This window comes from Platichthys flesus, chromosome 23 (genome assembly GCF_949316205.1).
Source record: "Platichthys flesus chromosome 23, fPlaFle2.1, whole genome shotgun sequence".
Taxonomy (NCBI): Eukaryota; Metazoa; Chordata; class Actinopteri; order Pleuronectiformes; family Pleuronectidae; genus Platichthys; species Platichthys flesus.
The window spans coordinates 2,673,514-2,696,377 of NC_084967.1; the positions used below are offsets into that span (position 1 = coordinate 2,673,514).

Below are 22,864 nucleotides of genomic sequence, written 5' to 3' on the forward strand. Positions count from 1 at the left end.
TGCATGAATATGGACCATGTATGTATATTTCTCTCCTGTCAATCATAATTGGGACACTGGCAGAGGATGTGGATTTGAAGGCGGAGTCAAATACTTGTTCAGCTCCATATGTTTTATGAAAGTACTGTTTATTCATAATATAGTGTTGTGCTTGTAGTCACAAAGAATGATTTCCAACTCTACAGTTCCCAGTTGGCTCAACTGGGCTTTTTATTGTGTCTTTTATGTCATTGTTTTGGAATAATTATCTCAAAATCCCCCTCCCAAGTTATGATGACATTAGTACTCATTAGTGTTATTGGAACCTCACAAAGCATTGAACTACAGCCTGGTTCAACACTTTTTCGGGTCCCCTGGAAACATTCCCATTGTCGTTTCTGCAATTGGCAGCATTTGCATATGGTGTGACTTTTTGCAGCGCACTGTTGTCAAATTGATAAAGTTGTTTCCCTAATTTGCATGTGTTTTTTTCATGTGCAGTGCGCTGAGCTCTCTGGGCCATTGTAGCTCGAGGGTTTTTCCAACCAAAGAGTTGTTGCACTCTCTTGTCCATACCAGATCGTGGTTAAAAAAAAAAAAAATGGTGGTTGTTTGACTAATTGTTGTGGAAAACACATTTGGAATTTTAAAATGAAGCTTATACTCTGAAGTGGAGCTTTTAGATATTTTGGGTTTCATGCATGTGCAGTATTTTCTATTTCCATGGCAACGAGTTTTACTTGGTCATATTGAGAGTCCGCTCTCAACTCTGAACCTTTCATCACTTAGCAACAGGAAGACAACACACAGCAGTCTGTTTACAGTGTGTGGGTAGGAAGGTATTGACTTGTTATCACTGGCATCAGTCGACACGCAACACTGGCACACTAAATACACTGCTGATGACGGGAGTCTTTCATAATGCTGCATTTGCAATTTTATTTTACATGTGCTTTACATAAAAATTTGTTATTCACCTTGAATTTCCATTTTACATATTTGTATATCTGCACGACAGGTCGAGAATGTTTCATTGTAAAATTATTTCTTATAATCAATGATGTAAATATTGTAATTTTGTTGCTGTGTGCTTGTGACATCTATTACTTCTGTCCGTCCCAGGAGAGATATCCCTCACATCTGGCTCTCTCTTCCCGTTTTTTTTACCCTGTCAATGGGGCTTTTTAGGCCGTTTTTCCTCCTTGTTGTTGAGAGTTAAGGACAGAGGATGTCACACCTTGTAAAGCCTTATGAGACAAACTTGGATTTGTGAATATGACCTACACAAATTTGGATTGATTGACTGAAAACTCAGATATCTTGTTTAGACGATAAAACAGTCACCTCCCCTAAATCTAAAAATAAAAGTCACACACACACACACACACACACACACACACACACACACACACACACACACACACACACACAGCGTTCAGTGAGGGTAGCTCTTCGCTCTCCACCCTGGAGTCTTCCATGGCAACAGCACCTGTGTTAACCATTCAGCCAATCAAATCCCCCCATGACTCTTGAGAACCAGAGTCACATGACGAGCAGCACAGACATTGACCCTGCTCCATGTTGTTGTGATGATTTGAAATTTGTTATTACATTTTTAAGGGAAGCAGAGATTTCAGTTTTGGTTTGTGACATCGATCGTCATCCAGCCAATGAGTTTGGTTCCAGGGCGGCCATCTGATTGGTCAACTCAGCCAATAGCTTTTTGTCTATGTCTGTTTTTTTTTAATGGTTGTTCATCTTTCTTTTTTTTTTTTTCAGGGGAATATGTCAGATGTCCTGATGGGTTAGAGTGGATATGAGTATTACTTTGACCACATGGAGGTGCTGATTCAAACGTGTGATTAAAAGGCAGAATAAGACAAAAAATAACAATAATTCTGGTCATAAATAACTAATAGATGTGTGAATACATGAAGAGAACTGCTCTTGGCCTGTAAACACAAACAGGCAGATGTTGGAGGTATCTTTAGTCCATTCCAGCTGCCTGGGTCCGCGCCTGTCTTTGCGCATGTCTCTGCCTCCACCTTGGAAAGCACCGGGGAGGAAGGCGAGGAGGAGAAAAGGAGGCGAACGCACAAATACAATGGTCTCTGAAACTGGCAACGACAATCTGAAGGCCGACTATCTCCAGTACGAAGCGAGCTACTCCACCGACTCAGCCTCTCCGGAAGCCGGCCAGCCGAGCAGAAGGCGGGACACCCAGACCACCAGCGGCAGCGTCAACCCGGAGGAGAGCGGCAGCATCCAGCCCCTGGTCTCCTCTGCCAGGGCCGCCTCCTGCATCATGACATCGGGGGAGTTCATGCAGAGCGCCCCGCTGCTGGCGCACCGGTCCAAGAGGAGCCTGCTGTACAAGGCGCTCTGCTTCTTGCTGCTCGTCTTCCAGGGCGGCGTCCTGGACTTCTACCTCATCATCTTCACCGACCTGTACTGGTGCTCGTGGATCGCCACGGACCTGGTGGTGATCTCGGGCTGGGGCATCTTCTTCATGAAGAACGCGCGGAGCAAGCGGCAGCGGGCCTGCGGCTTCCACCAGAAGGGCTCCATCTTCGGTTGCAACCTCGGCGAGTTCACCTACGCCTACCTGGCCTGGCTCATCTATGTCATCGCGTGCACCCCCAAGGTGGTGCTCATCCTGGAGACCTCCATCCTGGACCTGGTGGCGCTCAAGGTGCCGTGCGGGGCCACCGGGTTCAAAATCGTGGTGCTGCTCTCCGCGCCGCTGCTCTTCTGCCTCATCAACTCCATCATCGAGGACCTGAACGGGGCGACGCGGCACCACTCCCACAGCTGCTTCATGGGCACCTGTCTGGACCTGCTGGACAGCTTCACGCTGCTGGAGATGCTGCTGCGGAGGGAGATCCCCACCGCCTACCTCAAGTATACCGTCATCTCGGTGTTCTTCGTGGCCCTGGCCGTGCCGGTGGTGTGGCTCTACGAGCTGACCGCGTCCGAGCTGCGGTGCCGGTGGCTGTGGGCGCGCTTCGCCACGGCCCTGCTGGTCAACGCCCCCCTGCTGGTGGTGCGCTGCTTCCAGGTGTACGTGTACGAGATGCCCGTGTCGGTGTTCATGTTCAAGAACATCTTCTTCCTGGCGTGCGCGCTCCTGGAGCTGGTGGAGCAGTGCGCGGCGGTGCGCGGGGTCCGGCGGCTGGCGGGCGGCGGCAACACGGCCCAGTTCTCCCACTGCGTGTCCGAGAACGACATGTGTCCGCACGGATACGTCAACACCCTGGCCGTCACCCAGTCGTAGAGCCCCCGGGGGGTAGGGGGCGCGGGTGCGGCTGGAGTCGTGCTGCGCGCCTGGCACTGCTGGAAAAACTCTGAATCACAAATCAAACCTCTGCTCCGGATAGTGTCTTCATTTAGACCAGTGATTAACTGAATAACATACAAGCAACAAACCCTACGTGTGAGGTATTTAGACTGTGTTGTAGATGGTCAAACTAATTTACCTTCTGCAAAATAAATTAAGATTGAAAGGTCAAAACTATCCAGACAGGTCGAACTTCAAGCACCTCATCTAAATACAGAACAACTTCCAATCCTGAGAGGAGATTTGTATTTCCAATCCTCTGGTGCTCAACACGGTGGCAGGGCTGGATTCACCTGCTTACAGGCCCCATGGGCAACAGGCCCCCCAGAGGTCCCCACCTTTGTTCTGTTTATTGAATTGAGGCGAAAACATAAATTATTGACATGCACTTTAGAGTCTAGGCTGCTTTGCCTCCATATAATGACAGAAAAAGCCAAATGCACATTTATGTTTTCATTAATTTGTCCATTTATGTCTATAGATTTAAATCACAATCCTTATGTTGAGTCAGAAATTTCAACTTGCACCAAACTTTCGCATCAAATTCCTGTCTATATACCAAAGGTTTTTACTGAGGCTTTTGATCTTATATATTCCACAGCCTGATTTATAAAATAATTGATTTCCTAAAAATGTAGGGGACATTTTTACCTTTCATGGTTGGTCGGTGCTGTGTTTTCACACTCATGGAATCATTCAAAGAGATAATACATAATTTGCTCTGTAAAAACCTTTAACGCCAATACGTCGACAAAATGAACCTGGCTTAATCCAATGTTCTGGAAATGTATGCAAATCATGGCATGTTTTTGGTCTGCAGTGCTTCATCTGCACAACCAAACCAATTAATCTTTGGGTTCCAATCCAACAGGCCTGTTTACCGGATGATAACGCAGGAGCTACTCTTGGACACTATCGGTTTATATTAACCAACAACTCTATTGTGATTTCCACACCTACAGCCTGCTCGGTATCCAACCATGACCAGCCATGTTGAGCCAATAACCACACTGGAGTTAAGGACTTAAGACTATAAACTGTTTATTAAAGGCAAAAAACAACAACCTGGAGCTGACTTATCATCTGAGGTTTTGATTCAGAAAGCATCTGTACCAGCCTTACAATTTCTTTTTTTCCTCCGACCAGTCATCAGGTGCTACACTCAAACACCAATGCCTGCAACAGGTTACAACGAATGGAGGACAGACGAGTGTAGTGCAACAGACCTTGTTACGCTGTGTGTGTCCGATCGGGGCGTTTCGCCGCTTGCACTTGAATAAAGTGCAGAGAGACAGCCACTGTCGGAGTGGAGTGTTCGGAACGTAAAGTGCAATTTGAAGAATCCTGACTCTACTTGTGTACTTCAGTGTTTTCTATCGATGACATTGTTGTCTGCTGGTGTTTGCTGCTTCTAAATGCTGTGTCCGGTCCTGAGATTAGAGTTAGACACGTGTGTGTAAATTGGTGCCAATGCATAAAGACCTAAAGACCCGATAGTGCCATGACAAACAGGTTTTTTCTACAGCCCTTTTAAACGGACCCCTGGCCGACAGTAGTTTCTGATGGTATTGCTGGCTCTGCTACTGTTTACTTCTGGATCAGGAATCCCCACAAACAATCACTGGGGAGGGTTCACTCTTTCACCCATCGATTTAAAAGCCCAGTTCTCTCCGTCACCCGAGGGACCAGCTCTGTCATTGGCCCACAGCATTTATTGTTTGCGTCAAGATCAAAGCCATGTGTCATGGTTTTAACACCTGTAGCGGTGGGACCACGTGGAATCTCATTGCTCTTAAGATAGTAATTTATAAAGGTTAAAAAATAGCAATGATGAAAACAGTCTGAGTCACATGTCTGAATCCAGTAAATCATAACTTTAACATGAGTATGTGCTAATCAATATTTTTATATTAACCGTGTCTTACATGACTGTTTTGGTCATAGTAAGGAACCAAAAGAGATTTATCCCCAGGCTTCTTTTAGCTCATTGACTTGCTGTGTTCGGTCCTTGACTCCACTTCCATTCCATTCACTGATAATTCCAACCGGCAGCAGTTTTTAGTATAATTCTTTGATGGGACGCAATATAGTCTCGTGGGCGTCACAGGATTGTTGTAATAAGTGATGTTGCGCTACCTGCTGTGCTTACACGCCTGTAGAGAAGATCATTGTTATAGGTACTGGGATCCTACTGTCTTTTTGTAATGTCTATTACCTCACGACTTCAGAGAAAGGAAGCGCTCCTTCTTAATTAAGTTGCATTTCCCAACCAGAAACGTTCTACAAGAGCTAGGGGACCTTTGCTGGAGCTCATTTCCACTGCAGGCAGCAGGATCGAAATCTGTTTTGCCATCCTAAAAAATTCCTCTGCTTTGTGGTAGTACTTTCTGAAAGTAATAGAACCAAGATGCCTGTTGGTCGCGTAATAGTTTTCGATGTAGTCTACAGCAACGTTATCAACAGTTGTGATGAACTTAATATTCCATAATCTTACCTTCCTTTTTTTGTAGACATCTCAGTCAATCTCCTCTATAGGTTGTACATTATGTTGCCTTACTTTAAGTTGAGCATTTCAGGCGTTTTGAAAAGGCTTTGTTGCAAGTGCTTGTCTCTGTACTGATCGTCATAGTCGTTGAAATGTCAACTGGATTACCATCACCTGGTGGAGTGGAGTGGAATGGCTTGTTGTAGCATTGGTTGTACAGCAGTCAGGATAATTTGCTTCATCTCTCGTGGTTGAAAGACAGTGATTTTCCAGTTCCTCAGACCACATGTTCCAAACGAAGGTGGTTGATTGGTGGAGTAAAGTTGCCAGGACAAAAAAATGTCATGAACTTCGGGTTGAAATGCAGTTGTAGTCATTGAAAGTGTTGTAGAATGTCACAAGACACCTGTTTTCCACAGTGGGCCTAATGCAAGAACTATTCTATATTGTCCTAAGCTGTAATCAACACTAATATCAGCCTTTAGGGCAACACAGTCAAACCATCGGACAGATAAAGTCAGTTGATTCCAGGCTCCCTCTCAGTGCATTATTTACCACAGTAGGTTTACTACAGTGACATCGTGGCTTTGTTTGAACAGTAGGAATGTCATGTCATGTCATGGTCAGTGTTCTCCCTGAAGAGCTTCTCCTTAAGCTTACAGTGATGTCAGGAATAGAGTTGATGTGAGTGAAGAGTATGTACGGTAAAGAGATTGTGCAATATGGGTCGGAGGGGTTCAAACTCTTTTTAGTGCCTATTATTTATGGAGTTAAAGATTATAGAGTTATGAATGAAGGTGGATTCATTATGGTGTATTTAATCACAATGAGGGTATCAGTGCAATTTCCCATCTCTGTTTGCTTCAGTGTATGCAGGTCAGAGGTGAATAGGACTTGTGCCTTGCGAGCAGCATAGGACAGAGGTTTTCAGAGTGGGAGGTGGGGTGGGTGGTGTCTTTTTCCCGGCTTTGTCTGAGGGGAGGCCCACGACCTCAGAAAAAACCTTGGTGATACGATGACTGCGGAAGGGTTGGACTTGATGAAGAGAAAGGGAGGTCATGTATGTTAGCTTGCTCTCAGAGCACTTCTGCTCCAATGATGGTCGAGTCACGTAGCACCAACCAGGTTTAAAAGCTCAGTTAAATCCATTTAAAATGAACAGAATTGTGGTTAAAAATTACATCGTGAGGTTCTTTGCTCCCAAAAACCTAGTCATTTGAAGATATTGGAATATGCAGAAAAATCAAAGAATTGTTAATTTACCTTTAAGGATCTCACTCAATCACGGTTCCATGTCAGGGTCCTTAGAATGGACTCCAGAGACGTTTAATTCACATTTTAAATAAGGATTGGATCTAAAGAGCTTCAGTCCAAATTTTGTATTTACATCTTAAAGTGGTTGACTTTGTTTGAAAGCTCTCAAGGGAACCACCATATGAATCCTGGAAAAACAAGGAGTTTCTAATAATGTAAACTCGGATAACTGTTTCCAGCTATTGACTGCACTAGTGTGAGAGGTGACTGTATATTTGACCTATGCTGAAGTACAATCCTTAACCTGCATCTCGTTGCATCTCATGGAGCTGAGTTGACTGTTTCTAAATCCTCCCCCTTCCCCTGCAGCTGTCAGTCACTAGGATACATGGGAGGGTGTCAGTGCTGATTCTGTCTGATGACATATCCATTTCTGCCATTTTCACAGCGCAGGTGTCCTTCCGCCAGCTGCCTGAGGTCGTAAGTCGGCTGTGATTTCAGAACGATGGAGGAATGGGGCAGGATTTCAGTCAGTTCGGCTGCAGGCGGTGCAGCAGAATGTTGAACAGACAGAGTAATAGGTCAATAATTTATAATTTAATAGAAAAAGTAATCAAATAGATCGATAAAATATTCAGAAGATCAACTTTGCTATGTTTCCAGAGTTTTCAGCCACATCTCACAGTCTTCTCCAGAGTTTCCATTGGTGTCATCATGTGCTCAAACTGTGGATCAAAGTGGTTTTAAATGGAGGGAGGATGGTGATTTCCGGTAAACTCTGTCTCTGATATTAAACAGATTTAATTTTCTGATGTCACCTGATGAAAACAGAGGCATCTCCATCTCAAAGACAGTCTGCAATGATGTAGACCATGAGATGTGTTCAAAAACGCTTTAAAAGTCAGCAGATCTTAAAATTATTTTCTTATTACATCACAATACAAGTCAAAGGCCAAAGCCTGAACTTTCACTAAAAAGTTGGACAGTTGGTTTGTCCCCTCTGCAGACACAAGGGTGCTGCTGTGACATTGTCCCTGATGTGTGACGTGTCTGTGGACGGTTACAGATCATTGAGGTGCTGCTGCGCAAACAATGTTACATGTTGACTGAGAGCAGAACGGCGTCCGATTGTTTGTTGCTTCCCATGTATTTTGCCAAATTTTGAATAATATAATATCATAGTATTTATTATAGTATTTTTTACAACTTCCTCGTGCCAGTTATGTAAACCTTTGCTTATGCATCGTGACGCTCTCTGAAAAGCAATCTTTATTTGGATTTGCACACCAACTTCACCATCCCAACCACACAAGCTGTTTAATCACAAGCAGGACTGTTTTATTTACATGAAACTTTAAACTGACGTATAGTGGACCTTTAACCTTTAACCTGCATGAATAAGCATAGTAACACTGAAACTACCAAAGGCTTACATGGACGTGGCTATTCAAATTAGCGAGTCATGCTAAACAGATTAAAATGTTTAGGTTTTTTGGGGGGCTGTGTGCACTTAAAAACACTCATATTTTTCAATATATGGGTTTTCTCTTTTTCTTCAAACTTGTTTACAGGGATAGGCCATTGCTATTGTTTACACATAGGACTATACTCTGTACTGTAAAGTTGTGTGGTGTATATCTGTACCGCTATAATCAAATCTATGTACTGTAAATCAGAGTATTATGTGGTTGAAACCTGAAATAAATGAAGAAATTGCTGTACAAAGTGTTTAGTTAGGAAACATTCTTTTATAGCTAAGGAAAACGAAGATGAGTGCAAGTTAGATTCAGTGTTCAACAAAGAAAACTTAACATTTACATGACATAAACAAATAAGTTTGAATATAGATTATAACCCCAGAATATGTCCTTCAATGCAAAATAAAAATCTGAAAATGAATGTTGTTGTGAACTGCTCAGAACAAAAGGCTAATGGCTTCAGTGCCAGATTAACCCACTAGTGGGGCTGGGTTACAAATTAGGTGTGGGGCAAAATAACCCACTTATTTTTATATATGTATTAATAGCAAATTGACTGAGAGCAAATGTTTGCAATAAAATACACCATGTCAGTACAATATTAACTGAAATATCACAGAACCTAAAAGCCAATTTTAAGCAGATATTCCAAATGCTACTTTTCTCAAGACTGCGTTAGCATACAAATGTGATGTTAAAGCTCCTATCATTTTGGTTTGGAGAGTGTTTGGAAGAGAGATTCTGGATCCGGAACCTGCAGATTCTGAGGATCCTGAATGAATCCTCTGGTGTGTGCTGGGCAGATTCTGCTTTGCTCAGTTTAAAATCCATCTTTCTTTCTGAGACCTAAACCTCGAGCAGAGGTTCATTCAACCGCTAGATGTTGGCTCCATGAAAAGAGTGTGCAAATGTCCAACATCCATCCATCGATGGGCTATACCTCTTATCCTTTGAGGCCCACAGGAGAGAGAGAGAGAGAGGGCCAATCCCAATCTGCAGGGGTTTGGACTGCTGAAGGAAGCAGGACAAAAACCACATAGACACATGCACACTCCACACAGAAAGACCCTGGCCAAATTGGGATTTGAACCGGCAGTCTTCTTGCTGTGAGGGGCCAGCCCTACTGACCAAATCAAGAATGATTATATCAGGCTAAAACATGGTGCAACATCCACGTACGACAATGTAAGTTCACCTGTTTGTGTTCCATTACGTCATGATCATATTGATACTATTAGCATTTTGATAATGTATGGATTATTATATTCAGAATTGTTTACACATATGTTGCACTTTACTGGCCACAAGTAATGGATAAGCACTGTCCATATCCACATACAGCATTTAGAGTTCTTGATTCCTATTACATTCTGAACTTATGGTGCTCACACAAGTAATGTAGGTTAAACCTGGGAAAGTCTGGTACCTATGGCTTAGGGTGGACTATGAGCATCAGTTCCCCTCAAGATCTAAATCTGTATATCTGAGATCCTGCTGAAAGAGCTCCTCCTGCAGCCTTGCCAGCGCCGCCAGAGCTTCTTCTTTGAAGGGGGATTCATGCTGAGAGGGAATTTTGGAGATGTAGCCTTGATCCGAGCCACTGTTTGGACCCTTTCCACTGGGCACCAGAACCTCATCCTCGTCCATCTCCAAAGGCACGGAGCGGCCGATGTCAGACGGAGGGAGATAATCACTCCTCATGTTTGCACCTGAGGAGTCTGAAGGGTTTGAGTTGTGAGAGTTCTGTTGGGCCGAGCTTCTCAGGTCCAACTGAGCAGAGGGTTGGCTTCTTTGCAGCAGTGAATCATCTTCATCATCCTCAGTGGGAACTTGGCCCAGTGGTTCTTCCTCAAGTGATAGCCAGTTCTGTCTCGGCAATGGGGGATTGTGTAAAACAGGCTCAACTATGAAGTGGGATTCTGGACCAGGGCGATGAGGGTGCATGTGATCTGTTAACACTTCATCCAGGTCTGATGGATACTGATGGTTGTACTCAGGGTTTACTTCTGGTGTAAGTTCTACCACTGATGACCCAGGGTGCTGGCAACTCAGTTCAGGTGTGAGGACGTAAATACTGTCACAATTTTCAGTGATTTCTACTTCACTGATTTGGACAGGAGGGCCATCTCTGATTAGAGGAACACACTGTAGGACTGGAGGGATCTGCAGCTGCTCAATCAGCAGATTGGCGTCAGTCATGACCTCCTCCTCATCCTCCACACACTCCCTCTCAAACCAATCAGGATTCTCCAACTGGTAGGCCTGGAAGTTTTCGATGGCATTCTTCAGAGCTCTGCCCGAGGGACAGTTGAAATACTCGTCCCCGCCAATGCCCTCGATGTGGTTGACCTGACCTGGCTGGTACTTTTCAATGTCCACGATGCGGAAGTACAGCTCTTCAAAATGCTTCATCAGCTTGTATTTGACCGTGATGTCGAAAAACGAGGGTATGTCTTGTTCGCTGCTGATGTCATCGAAGTATGCCGCCATGTACTTGCCTTGCATGCCTGCCTGGTGCATGTCTGGTAGGAAAAGGTGGAGAAAGGGGGTGAGCATGTCGTCTGTGGGGGAGAGGAGGTCCTCCCTCAGCGTCACCCGATCTTGACCACACAACGCCCTCCACTTTGCCTGAACGCCTTGCGAGCACAGCACCAGAATTTTGTCGGACGGATTTGACAGCTGTTGCCGTTGCCACTCCAGCCAGCGGAAGCGACCCACCATGCCGACCGAGGTGGAGTCGAGCAGGTCTACCAGCACCTTGGCGCCACACTTGACCTGGAGGAAAGCGCAGAGCTTTAGCACTATGTCCCTGTAGAGATAGTGGTCCTGGGAGTAGATGACCAGCACTTTGGGAGGCTGTTCAAGCTGATACTGTGCCGGTTTGAAACCAGGCAGAGGTGCTGCAGCATCACGAGTTATGCCTGAAAGAGAAATCGCCGATTAACTGTCAAGGCACAAATCAAAAATAGGTATTTGAAGTTAGGACTTAATGAAGATAAAGCTGAAACTGAATGTATTTGGAACTGACCTGGCTTCCTGCAGAAGACACATGAAATAACTGTCGTCACTACACACGTCAACATCAACATCAGGATGACATATGTGTACGAGGGAACACCAGGGGTGGCTTGATCTATCGGTTTTACTGTTGGAAAAAAAGAGTTTATTGATTAGCTGATGACTTAGAAAGAGACCACTAGTTACCATTTTCAAACTTTCATTTTCATGGCAAGTTTTGAATTGTGCAATATCAGACTTTACAGGCATCTTTGACTGTTTTTATGTCGGGAGGAATTAGCCATTTTAATGTGCACTTCCAGGGGAGCCATCAAAACTGTGACAGGTTTAAAGAAATACAAACAAGCCGGAGGATTTTATTCGGCCTATAGCAGAATTATAATGGCTGCAGCCAGATCATTGTCCAGCACTGACACTGTGGAAATTAAGTGGGTGTAATGTGCTAATTAAACATACAAGTAAAATAACAAATTATCAGTGTCATAAAACTATTTGACAAATATTCTTTGCTGTTATGGTCAATGGTTGAGGTCACTGTGACCTCATGCCTGTCTGAACAATAACTTAAAAAAAAAACCTTGATTGAATTCCTTTGAATTTGGATAACCATTCATTAATCTAGACTAGAAGGGTGAAGAGATAAGAATTTGTGGTCATCAGTTACAATAAATCATATTTTGGGCTTTAACTCTAGAATTCATATCGTAATTATGACAAAACTATAGAAAAATGTCTGACAAATACAAAGTACACATATGTTGAGGTAACTGTGTAGACCCAGTTCTCAGACAAACAAATGATATTCATCTCAGCCTCAGCTGTATTTGCTTTTCAGCAAATGTTGGCATGATAACCTGCTCAACCAGAATGGCAATCAGGAGAGATCATACCTCCACCAAGGCCCAACGATCCCCTTATGAATCCACATTTGAATTCACTAGATACAGACTTTTATTTTGATCTCCACTAAATTACACACACATATAAATATCAGTCCTCTAAACAAGCCATGTTTGTCCATCAAGTACCACGAATTGTTTTCTGGTAAATCTATGAAAATGTCAAAGTTAAAGAAAGAGATAGAATGTTACTGGATCTGCCCTTTTGTCAAGAAATTAAAGGGTTCTTTCTTGGCCAATACACCTCCCTTCAAACAAGTTTCAATAAAATCGGTTCAGTGTTTTTTTGTGTACTCCTGCTAAGCTACTTCGGTTAACATGGAAAACATATTAAAATGGTCATTGTACCCATGTTAACCTTTATATATTTTGTTTACCTAATTCCCCTTACGAGCTAGTTCCTCTAAATGTTGTCTCATTTCTCTCCCCTCACTCTTAGTCCCTCCCATTCAAGGAACAAGGAAGAGATAAGGTCGAGGAGGAATAAAGGAAACACATATTTTGATAAAGGTGACTTCCTGGACTTAAAAGTGACAGATGGATCACTGCTCAGGGGGCTTGAACCTGTTCTATAAAGCCTGATTTTCCATGTTGTCATTCTGAATGTACAGTAGATAATGTTGTTGCTAATAGAAATCTAACATGACAAAGTCAACAAGAAGTTCCGATCACAGGTGGCTGTATATCCTGGTATAAACTGAACAGCCACTGTAGATGTTTTCAAAAACAGGGAAAGATCTTTCTGTACTGGCACGTATCCAGTACTTTCTTTTTATCTATTTAGTCAGAGCAAACTTCCTCTTTGCAGCTAGCATGTGGTCCAGCCTCGAGGAATGAGGTTTATCTATTTTCATTGTCACCCTAATGGCAAACTACGGCGAAGTTGCTTCTGTCAGATAATGGTTTTCAGATACTGAAAGAAATATGGGAATGCTCTTCTTTTTATACATGAACATCTCTGATTAAGGTGAAGTTTATGTACTTAGGAATAGGTGACAAGATGATGCTGTTTCAGCTGAAGTGAATCAAATCTTTATCACAATCTGAGCTGTTCGTTTTGTTATTAATCTGACTGTGCCATTTTCAATCTGGAGGTCCAGAGATACTTCTTGACCATGTTGTGAGTCTCAGCAACGTGGGATTGTAACCACCAGATGGAACATTCAGTCACTGTCCTGCTCGGCCACGATACTGATATTTCAAATCTGCCAACATACCATCACAAATTTGCAACGTTGCTCCTTGACGGGTACAGTCCTGGCCACACTGTGGGAAGAGAGGTTTGACCTGCAGGGAACAATAAGGTTGTGTTAACTCGACAGATAAGGCGGACAAGGCCGTGGCGTCATCTAAGAGAGCAGAGTGGAAAATATTTACCTGAACGTCGAACTGGCAGCAGGATCTCGGCCATTTATCAAGGCTGAATGTCGCATTCAGAGTTGTGCGATTGGCCTGGAAGATAGTGAATAGTTACTGCTAACTTTATCAGGAAAAGTATTAAATTATTTCAATGCAACATGCTGTGAATAAAGAAAACACATGCAAATAGACAAAACACAGAATTAAGAAACAATCTATTTTGACGACAGATGCACAGTAAATACTCAGAGAACTTTCTGATGTTGCAGAGCACTGAGCCCCCATCTCAAGTTAACAGGGAATACTGGTATTTTTCACCCTGCTGTCACCAATAAAAGGCTCCAAAAGTTTCCGTTAGTACTATTTGTACGACATTTATAAACAAAGGGTCCGAGCTGACAAACAGCATATGATTATAAACAGTAGGCAGAGATGAGTCTTAGCTGAAATGTCTCTAATAATGAACTGTAGCAAATGATGTACTCTGAATACATCTGAATAAACTTTAACAGACCAGAGACACAGTGCTGGAAAGCCAAATTTACTATGTGTGCGCCTGTGCAGTTCTAGTTATTTTGTCATGTCTAATGAGCAGTATGTTCCACGATCAGCAGAAAAGGCAACAGTTTCCTGCTCTGTGAAGTAACACCAAAAAAAACTGGGGTAAAAAGTAGGTTAAGATTCAAGGCACAGGATGTTTTAATGAGCACCTACATTTCCTCGTGTTCTAGGTCATATCGCTGAAATAGGAAACTGCATTCGTCTTCTGTAAGGGACGGAGGCGGCCTACTGCGAGAGTACCCTTCAAATACTTTGTGCCATGTGGGTTTACCTTGTTTACGCGGTATGAGTCTTGATCAGGGAAGCAGCTCACAATAACGATGTACTCCTCACACAGTGTGTCGGGCCTGAAGCTGACAGCCAGCGCAGACCTCCCCCCGGCGGCAGGGACCTTAGCCAGACTGATGTTCGCCCGCCACAGACTCCCTACGGCGCATACCACGGGACCACGTGTTAGAAACGGTCTGTGTGATACAGTCACTCACCCTGAACGTTGGGGGGGGGGGGGGGGGGGGGGTGTCGGTCACTCACCTCTCTCGATGCAAACCCGGGTCATCTGCATGGTGGGATCTTGACAATCTGAGAGAAAAACAGAAGCAGAGAATCATCAAAGTCCTGAAGACGGAACGGTGTGCAAATGAGGTAAAGATGAAACCACAAGCACTAGTTTCTTCACTCCCCCTGGAACTTACAGTCGTCGTGCTGTTGAGATGCATGAGTGTATCATCTCACACTGTATTCTTATTTACAGACGTCTGAGCTGTCTTGGTTTTACAGATATTCCACATTTCTCTGTTAAGCCAACCCTGTATAATACTAAATATTCCAATCAATCATTTGAAAAATGGTCTATCTCATGTTAAAGAAAGGAAAAATCGACAAATACTTGTTATCTTCCCTGACGTCTTGAGGTGAACTGACTTTTACAATATCCTGCTTACAATCAAACAGACAAATCAAAAAACTGACTGGGGGGGAAACCATGATGTCATTAGCTGAGGTTTACAACGTAGCAAGAAAGGAAACACAGCACCAGCAACACAAGTGGCCCAGTTCTTTGAAGTTTGATGATCAAAGTAGCATGCACCTGCATTTAGTGGCTGAATGGTAAATGATGAATGGTTTTATATTTATATAGCTCTTTTCTAGTCTTGATGACCACTCAAAGAGCTTTACAGTACAGCTTTACATTAACCCATTCACACACACATTCATACAGTGCATCTATTCGCAGCACTTTTGCTATTCTATGGGGGTCCATTCAGGGTTCAGCATCTTGCCCAAGGATACTTCGGAATGCAGAAGGGTCAGACTAGGGATCGAACTGCCAACCTTCAGGTTGGAGGACGACCAATCTACCCCTCAGCCACAGCCGCCCTGAACAACCCATGTACTTTCTTACATGTTTTTCTTACTAACCAGCCATTAAACAAGAAGTCCATCTGAGTGCCAGTATTCAATGGTAATCGGAGGCAGGGCTGTGAATGGTTTAATACTGGTTATTCCCTAAACACACCCATTAGTCGTTATTCTGAACCATGCACTTTACTCTTTTCTCTGCTGTTGATCTAGATAAAAAGTGCATTTGGACGTGTACTTGCCTCATGAGCTTTAGACCATGAGCATAGATTGTTTTTGATGAATTTAAGGAATTAGAGCAATCTCTAAGAAATCATTGCCCCCCTTTTCATTAATATTCAACTTTATACAGAAAGGTGATCAATTAGTCACATAGTCAAAGAGGGCTGGATGATGACATCATGTCAAACTCACTCATAAGTTAAACAGTGACAGTAGCATGGACATACCAGAAAGACAGACTATGTGTCCCCAGCAACAACTAAAATGCTGGCTTCCACATGTACTCACCAGGAACGATGACCTCCTTATTGATGTCGTAGTCGCTGTGGCCCACCTCAGGTTTTGGGATGTTGAACACAGAGACCCGGTATCTCTGACCCGGCTCCAACATCACCATGTTAGCGGAGAACGACCACTTGAAACAAGAAACAGGCAATTACACTTTGACAAACTGTGAGCACGGATTACTGTGTTATGCTGGTCAACCAAAATCCGGTCTTTCTCTCTAATCTGTAGCATTTCATGTTGAGTGTCTGCTGTTCTGGTTAATCTGAGTTTATACATCATTTTTAAATGTGAACTGAAAAGTGCCCAGTACTGAAAGTGAACATTAAAAGTTTGACTGAGTTCTTGGTCTTACACCTTTAAGTTTGATCAGATAAAATACTTCCTTTCTTTCTTCCTTTTTCCACAAATCTACCATCCATCCATCCCCCCACTCACCCACCCACCCACCCATCCATCCAGGAGCAGCTATCCTCCCTCTGGATGTCCAAAATCCCTGTTGGGCCCAGCCACATCATGGACGAATATCATTTTGTCGACTTCAATCTGCATTGCATTCTTTCTGTCTCTACCAAAATAAGCCTATTACCAGGAGGGAAGTGATCATTGATCGCTTAATTCAAAACATCAATATGCAAAAACAATAATACCATGGAGATAAAAATGAAACTTACAGATCTGAAAATATGCACTATCAATGTGGCCTTAGATTTTGAATACAATCTGAACAGTGATTTGTAACCACCAACCTTTTCCCCTGACGGACTTCTCATCAGGAGTTTCTCTCTGAAGGAATATCGAACACACAGGTTCTGATTTGTGGACATCACCAGAACATGAAGCTCTGTGGCATTTAGGTAATTGATGCTTCCTGAGAAAAGAACACAAGCAGAGTCACATCCTGTCTCACTGCTACTCTGACCCATCAAACATCTTCGTTGTGATGTCAAAACGCACACGTCACGTGACCAGTGGGATAGAAGCCTGACGAATCAGCGAAGGCTACATCGTGCCCTTCCAGACGAAAACCTGCCATTCAGCATTTCCAAACTTCTACGTTTTAGCAGCTCTTAAGGTTGAGGTTTTTTCAACTGGAAATATAGCCATATGGATGTGGCCTCATCTGACCACTCCCCCTCCACAGGGAACCTATGGCGGCTCTCTAAAGGTCCCTGTGCTCCCTGTGAAGGACACATTCTAAGCTTCTAAGTGAACGTGAACACAGTGGACCTTTAGCTATAGGATTCAAGTCATCATCTTAACTTTAGTGCTTAATTGTTTAATTAAGTGTTTGATTTAAATAGTGTGAACTGTTCATCAAACACTAATTTTGATTTATAAATCTAAAACTCGATCGAAGACGAACTCACCATCATCCCTTATCTTCCAGTTGGCGTCCAGTACAGGCTGCAGGTGTCCTGCCTCGTCCCGCCTGGTGTCAACAGACGCCTGCAGCTCCTCTGGACTGCTGGGAGTGTATTTGTTAAGCTGCAGCCAACTTTTGTCCATACAGTTACCTACAAACACACACACACACACACACACACACACCTTTATAAAGAAGGGCCCTGTTTACATGCAGCCCGGAATGAACGAGATCAGCATCTACTCACTTGTCGTGATGGTACACTCCAACCCCTGTGGCAGAAAAAATGGAGGATTGTAAATTATCATTCCCACAAATACACTGTACATTTGACTTTTAACAACTCAGCCTCAGGTGTTGACACTAAAGAGCCTTGAAGTAATGTCTGCTGTGATTTGACGCCATTGGATTTAATCTTCTTCCAGATCTTGCTTGTTACTAGAAATAATTTTTAATATATTTTTACAGATTTTTCTTTTTTCTTTACCCAACCTACTGTTAGAGTTTGTATTCATTACCGGTGTCCCTCTTTCTGTATTCTCCTTTGTCTATTGTTTCTATATTTGTTTCTTTTTTCACAATATCTACTGTTGCTGTGTTTTTTTTATCTTTTTCAAAAATAAAAATAAAGTTACGTGGCTGTAACTTTAACTGTAACCATTCTGTATGTAACATTAACATTACATAGTTTATTTTATTTCTGTTCCAGATTTGATCCATTGTTGTTGTTTTTCTTTGTCATGGCACTCATAATCAAAATTACACTTTGTTGTGACTATCATTATATTACTGTATTTTTTTTCCCGATTTTTCCCACATTATCTGTTGCTGCTGTTTTTCTCCTTTATCAGAAAAAAAACACATACCTCCTATCCTCCATATTTTATGACATTCTCTTCGTGTCACTTTCTTTTTTGTCCTAATTCTCTTTACTTAAAAAATGGTAACTCTAATTTTCCCTCTCCAGAAATAAAATACACATTGGCACTGTTGATCTTCCTTGGTGTAGAATAATGGACCATAAAGGATCACTGAGAAACAGAGTGTTGAAGAGCTGGAGTTACCTGTGTGGAGCAGTTGAGGGGGGGCCATGTCAACACCTTCACTGAGGACGACAGACCCAGACACAGCCACAACAAAGCTCCTCTGAGAATCATCTTCTGTCTCACTGATCCTCTCTCAGATTCGATCAGTAAAACGCCATGGGAAAAAGAAGTTAACGACCAACTGTGAGTTAAATTCAATGTGTCAGCACCATGAGAATGTGTCGACTGACGGTGGATTAATGTAAAACTTCCTGTTCGAGGAAATAACCAGTTAACTGTAAGTTACCTCATGCCGCCTTCAGAGCACATGGGAAATCAGAGAATTTCTGACAAGCGCTGCATTTGATTGTTCACTTAGTCAATGATCGCCTGATTGCATAACATTTTAATGAATATCTGACGGAGTTTACAAGAAGTGGGGACACAACTTTGAAACCTCCAAGCTCCAGTGGGTTTGCGCGATGTCAATGTGCCAAGTGTTTGAGAACTTATTGTCGATCCTTTCTATTATGTCAAAAGTTTCCCCTGATCAAGGAAAACAAGCCAGCTTAACACAAACTCAACAATCCATTCATACCCTTAGAATGGTCACCTTAGAAATAGTTTGGCCATCCTCCCATCTTTAAGACCAGTCACAGACACTGATAGCTCACTGGAGGACAGAGACTCTTTACAAATCCTACAATAACAATCTGACAATAACCCTACCTCACTTCATATATCTCAATAAATGGTTAGATGGCTCTTGGATGTGTTTAACTATGCACAACAGCAAAAACATGTAACTACCTGAACTGGTTTTAGTAATTTCAGCAGGTATACCATTTCATAGTCTGTTTTACACAAAGTGGTCTGCATCCAAACCATTTTCCAATTCTAAATATTTCCCTCACAGACATTGCTATCACTAAATATAAGTAATATCATTGTGCATGACAACAAAGCTAGAAGAATATTGTCTCAGTATTATGTGTTCCCTTCATAAAAAAACACTTGATACCTGCAGGATTTAGTCTGCGATATTTTTCCTACGGACCCAAATGCACCATGGAGAGTTTACTCAGGTCTCTTCCTGGAAGTACAGACCTCATGGACTGTGACGCACAGGTGCACTGTGATACATTCACCACTAGGTGGCACAGGAACACAGTTTCATTCACTTCAATCTGTCGTGTCTGTGCTGTAGACAGTGTACATACAGATTTGTAATACCCTCCATGCCAGCTTAGCCAGAACAGGTGTGTGTGTTTGTGTATGTGCGTGTCTTTGAAAGAGTTAGAATATTACTTGGAGGTGATACACTTGTGGAGCTGTTCGGTCAAAGTTCAACAAAAAGTATCTCTTTAAACAGATCGTGCATGTAAATGTGTAGAATCTGTGAGGAATATGATTTGAGTCTTGACCTCTTCAAGTTGGACCGAAATGCATCTGCTATAGGCTTTTTAATTTACCTGCAATCACAAGCAGACAGCTGTTATAGAGTTTAGCCAAAATGTTATATCGCTGTATCTGTGTACACCAGAAGAAACGCACCAAAATTTTGTGGATTGGCTCCAGAGGCTATTTCATCGTCAGGCGATAGCTGATGGCTCCAAGAGTGATGATTGATGGATGATCTGAGGAACAAGGTTTCCAAGATATCTACTTATAACAGAGGTTGCGAAACTTATATTCATTGGGAAATGATTCCCCATCATATGATGTTACTTGGTGAGTGACATGGTGCAGAAATCACAATGAAATAAGAAAAATTAATGTTTCCATGTATCTCTGCATCCCACTTTACAGTACAGCTTTACATTCACCCATTCACACACACATTCATACAGTGCATCTATTCGCAGCACTTTTGCTATTCTATGGGGGGGCCATTCAGGGTTCAGCATCTTGCCCAAGGACACTTCGGCATGCAGAAGGGTCAGACTAGGGATCGAACTGCCGACCTTCAGGTTGGAGGACAACCACTCTACCCCTCAGCCACAGCCGCCCTGAACAACACATGTACTTTCTTACATGTTTTTCTTACTAACCAGCCATTAAACAAGAAGTCCATCTGAGTGCCAGTACAATTGGTTTTCAATGGTAATCGGAGGCAGGGCTGTGAATGGTTTAATACTGGTTATTCCCTAAACACACCCATTAGTCGTTATTCTGAACCATGCACTTTACTCTTTTCTCTGCTGTTGATCTAGATAAAAAGTGCATTTGGACGTGTACTTGCCTCATGAGCTTTAGACCATGAGCTTAGATTGTTTTTGATGAATTTAAGGAATTAGAGCAATCTCTAAGAAATCATTGCCCCCCTTTTCATTAATATTCAACTTTATACAGAAAGGTGATCAATTAGTTACATAGTCAAAGAGGGCTGGATGATGACACCATGTCAAACTCACTCATAAGTTAAACAGTGACAGAAGAATGGACATACCAGAAAGACAGACTATGTGTCCCCAGCAACAACTAAAATGCTGGCTTCCACATGTACTCACCAGGAACGATGACCTCCTTATTGATGTCGTAGTCGCTGTGGCCCACCTCAGGTTTTGGGATGTTGAACACAGAGACCCGGTATCTCTGACCCGGCTCCAACATCACCATGTTAGCGGAGAACGACCACTGGAAACAAGAAACAGGCAATTACACTTTGACAAACTGTGAGCAGGGATTACTGCATTACGCTGGTCATCCAAAATCCGGTTTTTCTCTCTAATCTGTAGCATTTAATGTTGAGTGTCTGCTGTTCTGGTTAATCTGAGTTTATATATCATTTTAAAATGTGTCAGCACCATGAGAAGGTGTCGACTGACGGTGGATAAGTGTAAAACTTCCTGTTCGAGGAAATAACCAGTTAACTGTAAATTACCTCATGCCGCCTTCACATCACATGGGAAATCAGAGAACTTCTGACAAGCGCTGCATTTGATTGTTCACTTAGTCAATGATCGCCTGATTGCATAACATTTGAATGAATATCTGACGGAGTTGACAAAAAGTGGGGACACAACTTTGAAACCTGCAAGCTCCAGTGGGTTTGCGCGATGTCAATGTGCCAAGTGTTTGAGTACTTATTGTCTATCCTTTGTATTATGTCAAAAGTTTCCCCTGATCAAGGAAAACAAGCCAGCTTAACACAAACTCAACAATCCATTCATACCCTTAGAATGTTCACCTTAGAAATTTTTTATAATCTGGACAAACTGATTCCTCAGGTAATACACTGGTATCATCCTGCAGTATCCTCTTTGAAATGCATTTGTCAGCCTAATAAACCAACCATCACTAAATCAAAGAGAAGTCAGTCCCTCATGTCTTCATCCCGACACCTGGATCTGACAGTTTAATCCGCCACACCTGGATTAAAGGGCCCTCCGCCTGCAGGGACAGTACTGTACCATGGCGGCCGTGGACCGAAACAAAGCTCACTGACAGCAGAGGAAAGCTGAGTATCAGTCATGGATCAGTGTGGGCCTGCAGCAGCAGAGCAGGGGGCCTCTCCACGGAGGTATGAGCAGCAGAAAGCCTGCTGGCTGACATCAAATGGGGAAACTGCGCCTGGCTCTGCTGGATGAGGGCGGCCCCCAGTGAGTCCAGGTGTGTGTTTACAGATGTTTCAGCCGCTTACACGGAGATCAGACCTACCAGAGATAAGATGAAGCTTCTTTTCACAGGAGGTGGGAATGTGGACAGTCGGTGACAACATGTGGTGGTGCCGTGACACGCCGATTTGTGCCGAACAGGCTCCTCGTGCACAGGTCAAGGAGATGACGATGAACTAGAAACGCTGTCCCATGCTACCACCACACATCTGTGTCCACATGCGAGCAAAACACAAGGTGCTTGTGTTGCTATGTTCCAATCCAGCTCCAATCTCACGTCTCTGGATCAGGTGTGGATACGACCGCGAAAAAGAAGAACCTTTCAAATACAACACACTTTACAAAAAAAAACACAAACTGAGCAGTTGATAATGAAAACAAAGTAAACCTAATCCAATATAAATTATATTGTCTTGGATATTGATCAGTAGGCATATCGTGGATTACAACACAATATGCCTATTCACGTATATATATATATGACTATTATTGGTAAGATCTTTATCATTATAACTGTCATTACTGCTTCCTTCAGCTCTGTCAGACATGTTCTTATGTATGCAAAACATTGATACACCTCTTCACTTGACATAGGTGCTGGTTTTTCTCATCAGTTTTGT

General features: G+C 42.9%; 2 protein-coding genes across 4 annotated transcripts; one reads left to right on the plus strand and one right to left on the minus strand.

Annotated features, from left to right (window-relative positions):
• The first annotated feature begins 1,705 nt into the window (after window positions 1-1,705).
• tmem121b (transmembrane protein 121B) lies at window positions 1,706-7,780 on the plus strand. Its single transcript, XM_062382476.1, has one exon. It carries the CDS (start codon window positions 1,952-1,954, stop codon window positions 3,251-3,253), a length of 1,302 nt encoding a protein of 433 aa, XP_062238460.1. The 5' UTR covers window positions 1,706-1,951; the 3' UTR covers window positions 3,254-7,780.
• Window positions 7,781-8,783: 1,003 nt separating this feature from the next.
• il17ra1a (interleukin 17 receptor A1a) lies at window positions 8,784-21,433 on the minus strand. 3 transcript variants are annotated; one of them, XM_062382473.1, is made up of 12 exons: window positions 21,138-21,433; window positions 18,667-20,264; window positions 17,850-17,874; window positions 17,607-17,753; window positions 16,986-17,107; window positions 16,240-16,366; window positions 14,902-14,949; window positions 14,642-14,796; window positions 13,828-13,902; window positions 13,668-13,737; window positions 11,562-11,678; window positions 8,784-11,454 (listed from the first exon to the last, which is right to left on the minus strand). In XM_062382473.1, exons 2-12 carry the CDS (start codon window positions 18,757-18,759, stop codon window positions 9,986-9,988), a joined length of 2,448 nt encoding a protein of 815 aa, XP_062238457.1. In that variant the 5' UTR covers window positions 18,760-20,264; window positions 21,138-21,433; the 3' UTR covers window positions 8,784-9,985. The 3 variants fall into 3 exon arrangements, with proteins under 3 accessions (XP_062238457.1, XP_062238458.1, XP_062238459.1); XM_062382474.1 differs by lacking the exon at window positions 21,138-21,433 and having other exon boundaries at window positions 18,667-20,491; XM_062382475.1 differs by lacking the exons at window positions 17,607-17,753; window positions 17,850-17,874; window positions 18,667-20,264; window positions 21,138-21,433 and adding an exon at window positions 17,194-17,350.
• Between the last annotated feature and the right edge of the window lie 1,431 nt (window positions 21,434-22,864).

What these genes read in the sequence shown, in the direction of transcription:
- tmem121b (XM_062382476.1), top strand. Translation starts at nt 1,952, where the DNA reads ATGTTGGAGGTATCTTTAGTCCATTCCAGCTGCCTGGGTCCGCGCCTG.
- il17ra1a (XM_062382473.1), bottom strand. Translation starts at nt 18,759, where the DNA reads ATGATTCTCAGAGGAGCTTTGTTGTGGCTGTGTCTGGGTCTGTCGTCC. An exon ending in GGAGTGTACCATCACGACAA is followed by an intron (nt 17,754 to 17,849) that starts GTGAGTAGATGC and finishes GTGTGTTTGTAG; the next exon opens with GTAACTGTATGGACAAAAGT. An exon ending in GCTGCCAGTTCGACGTTCAG is followed by an intron (nt 13,738 to 13,827) that starts GTAAATATTTTC and finishes TGTTCCCTGCAG; the next exon opens with GTCAAACCTCTCTTCCCACA.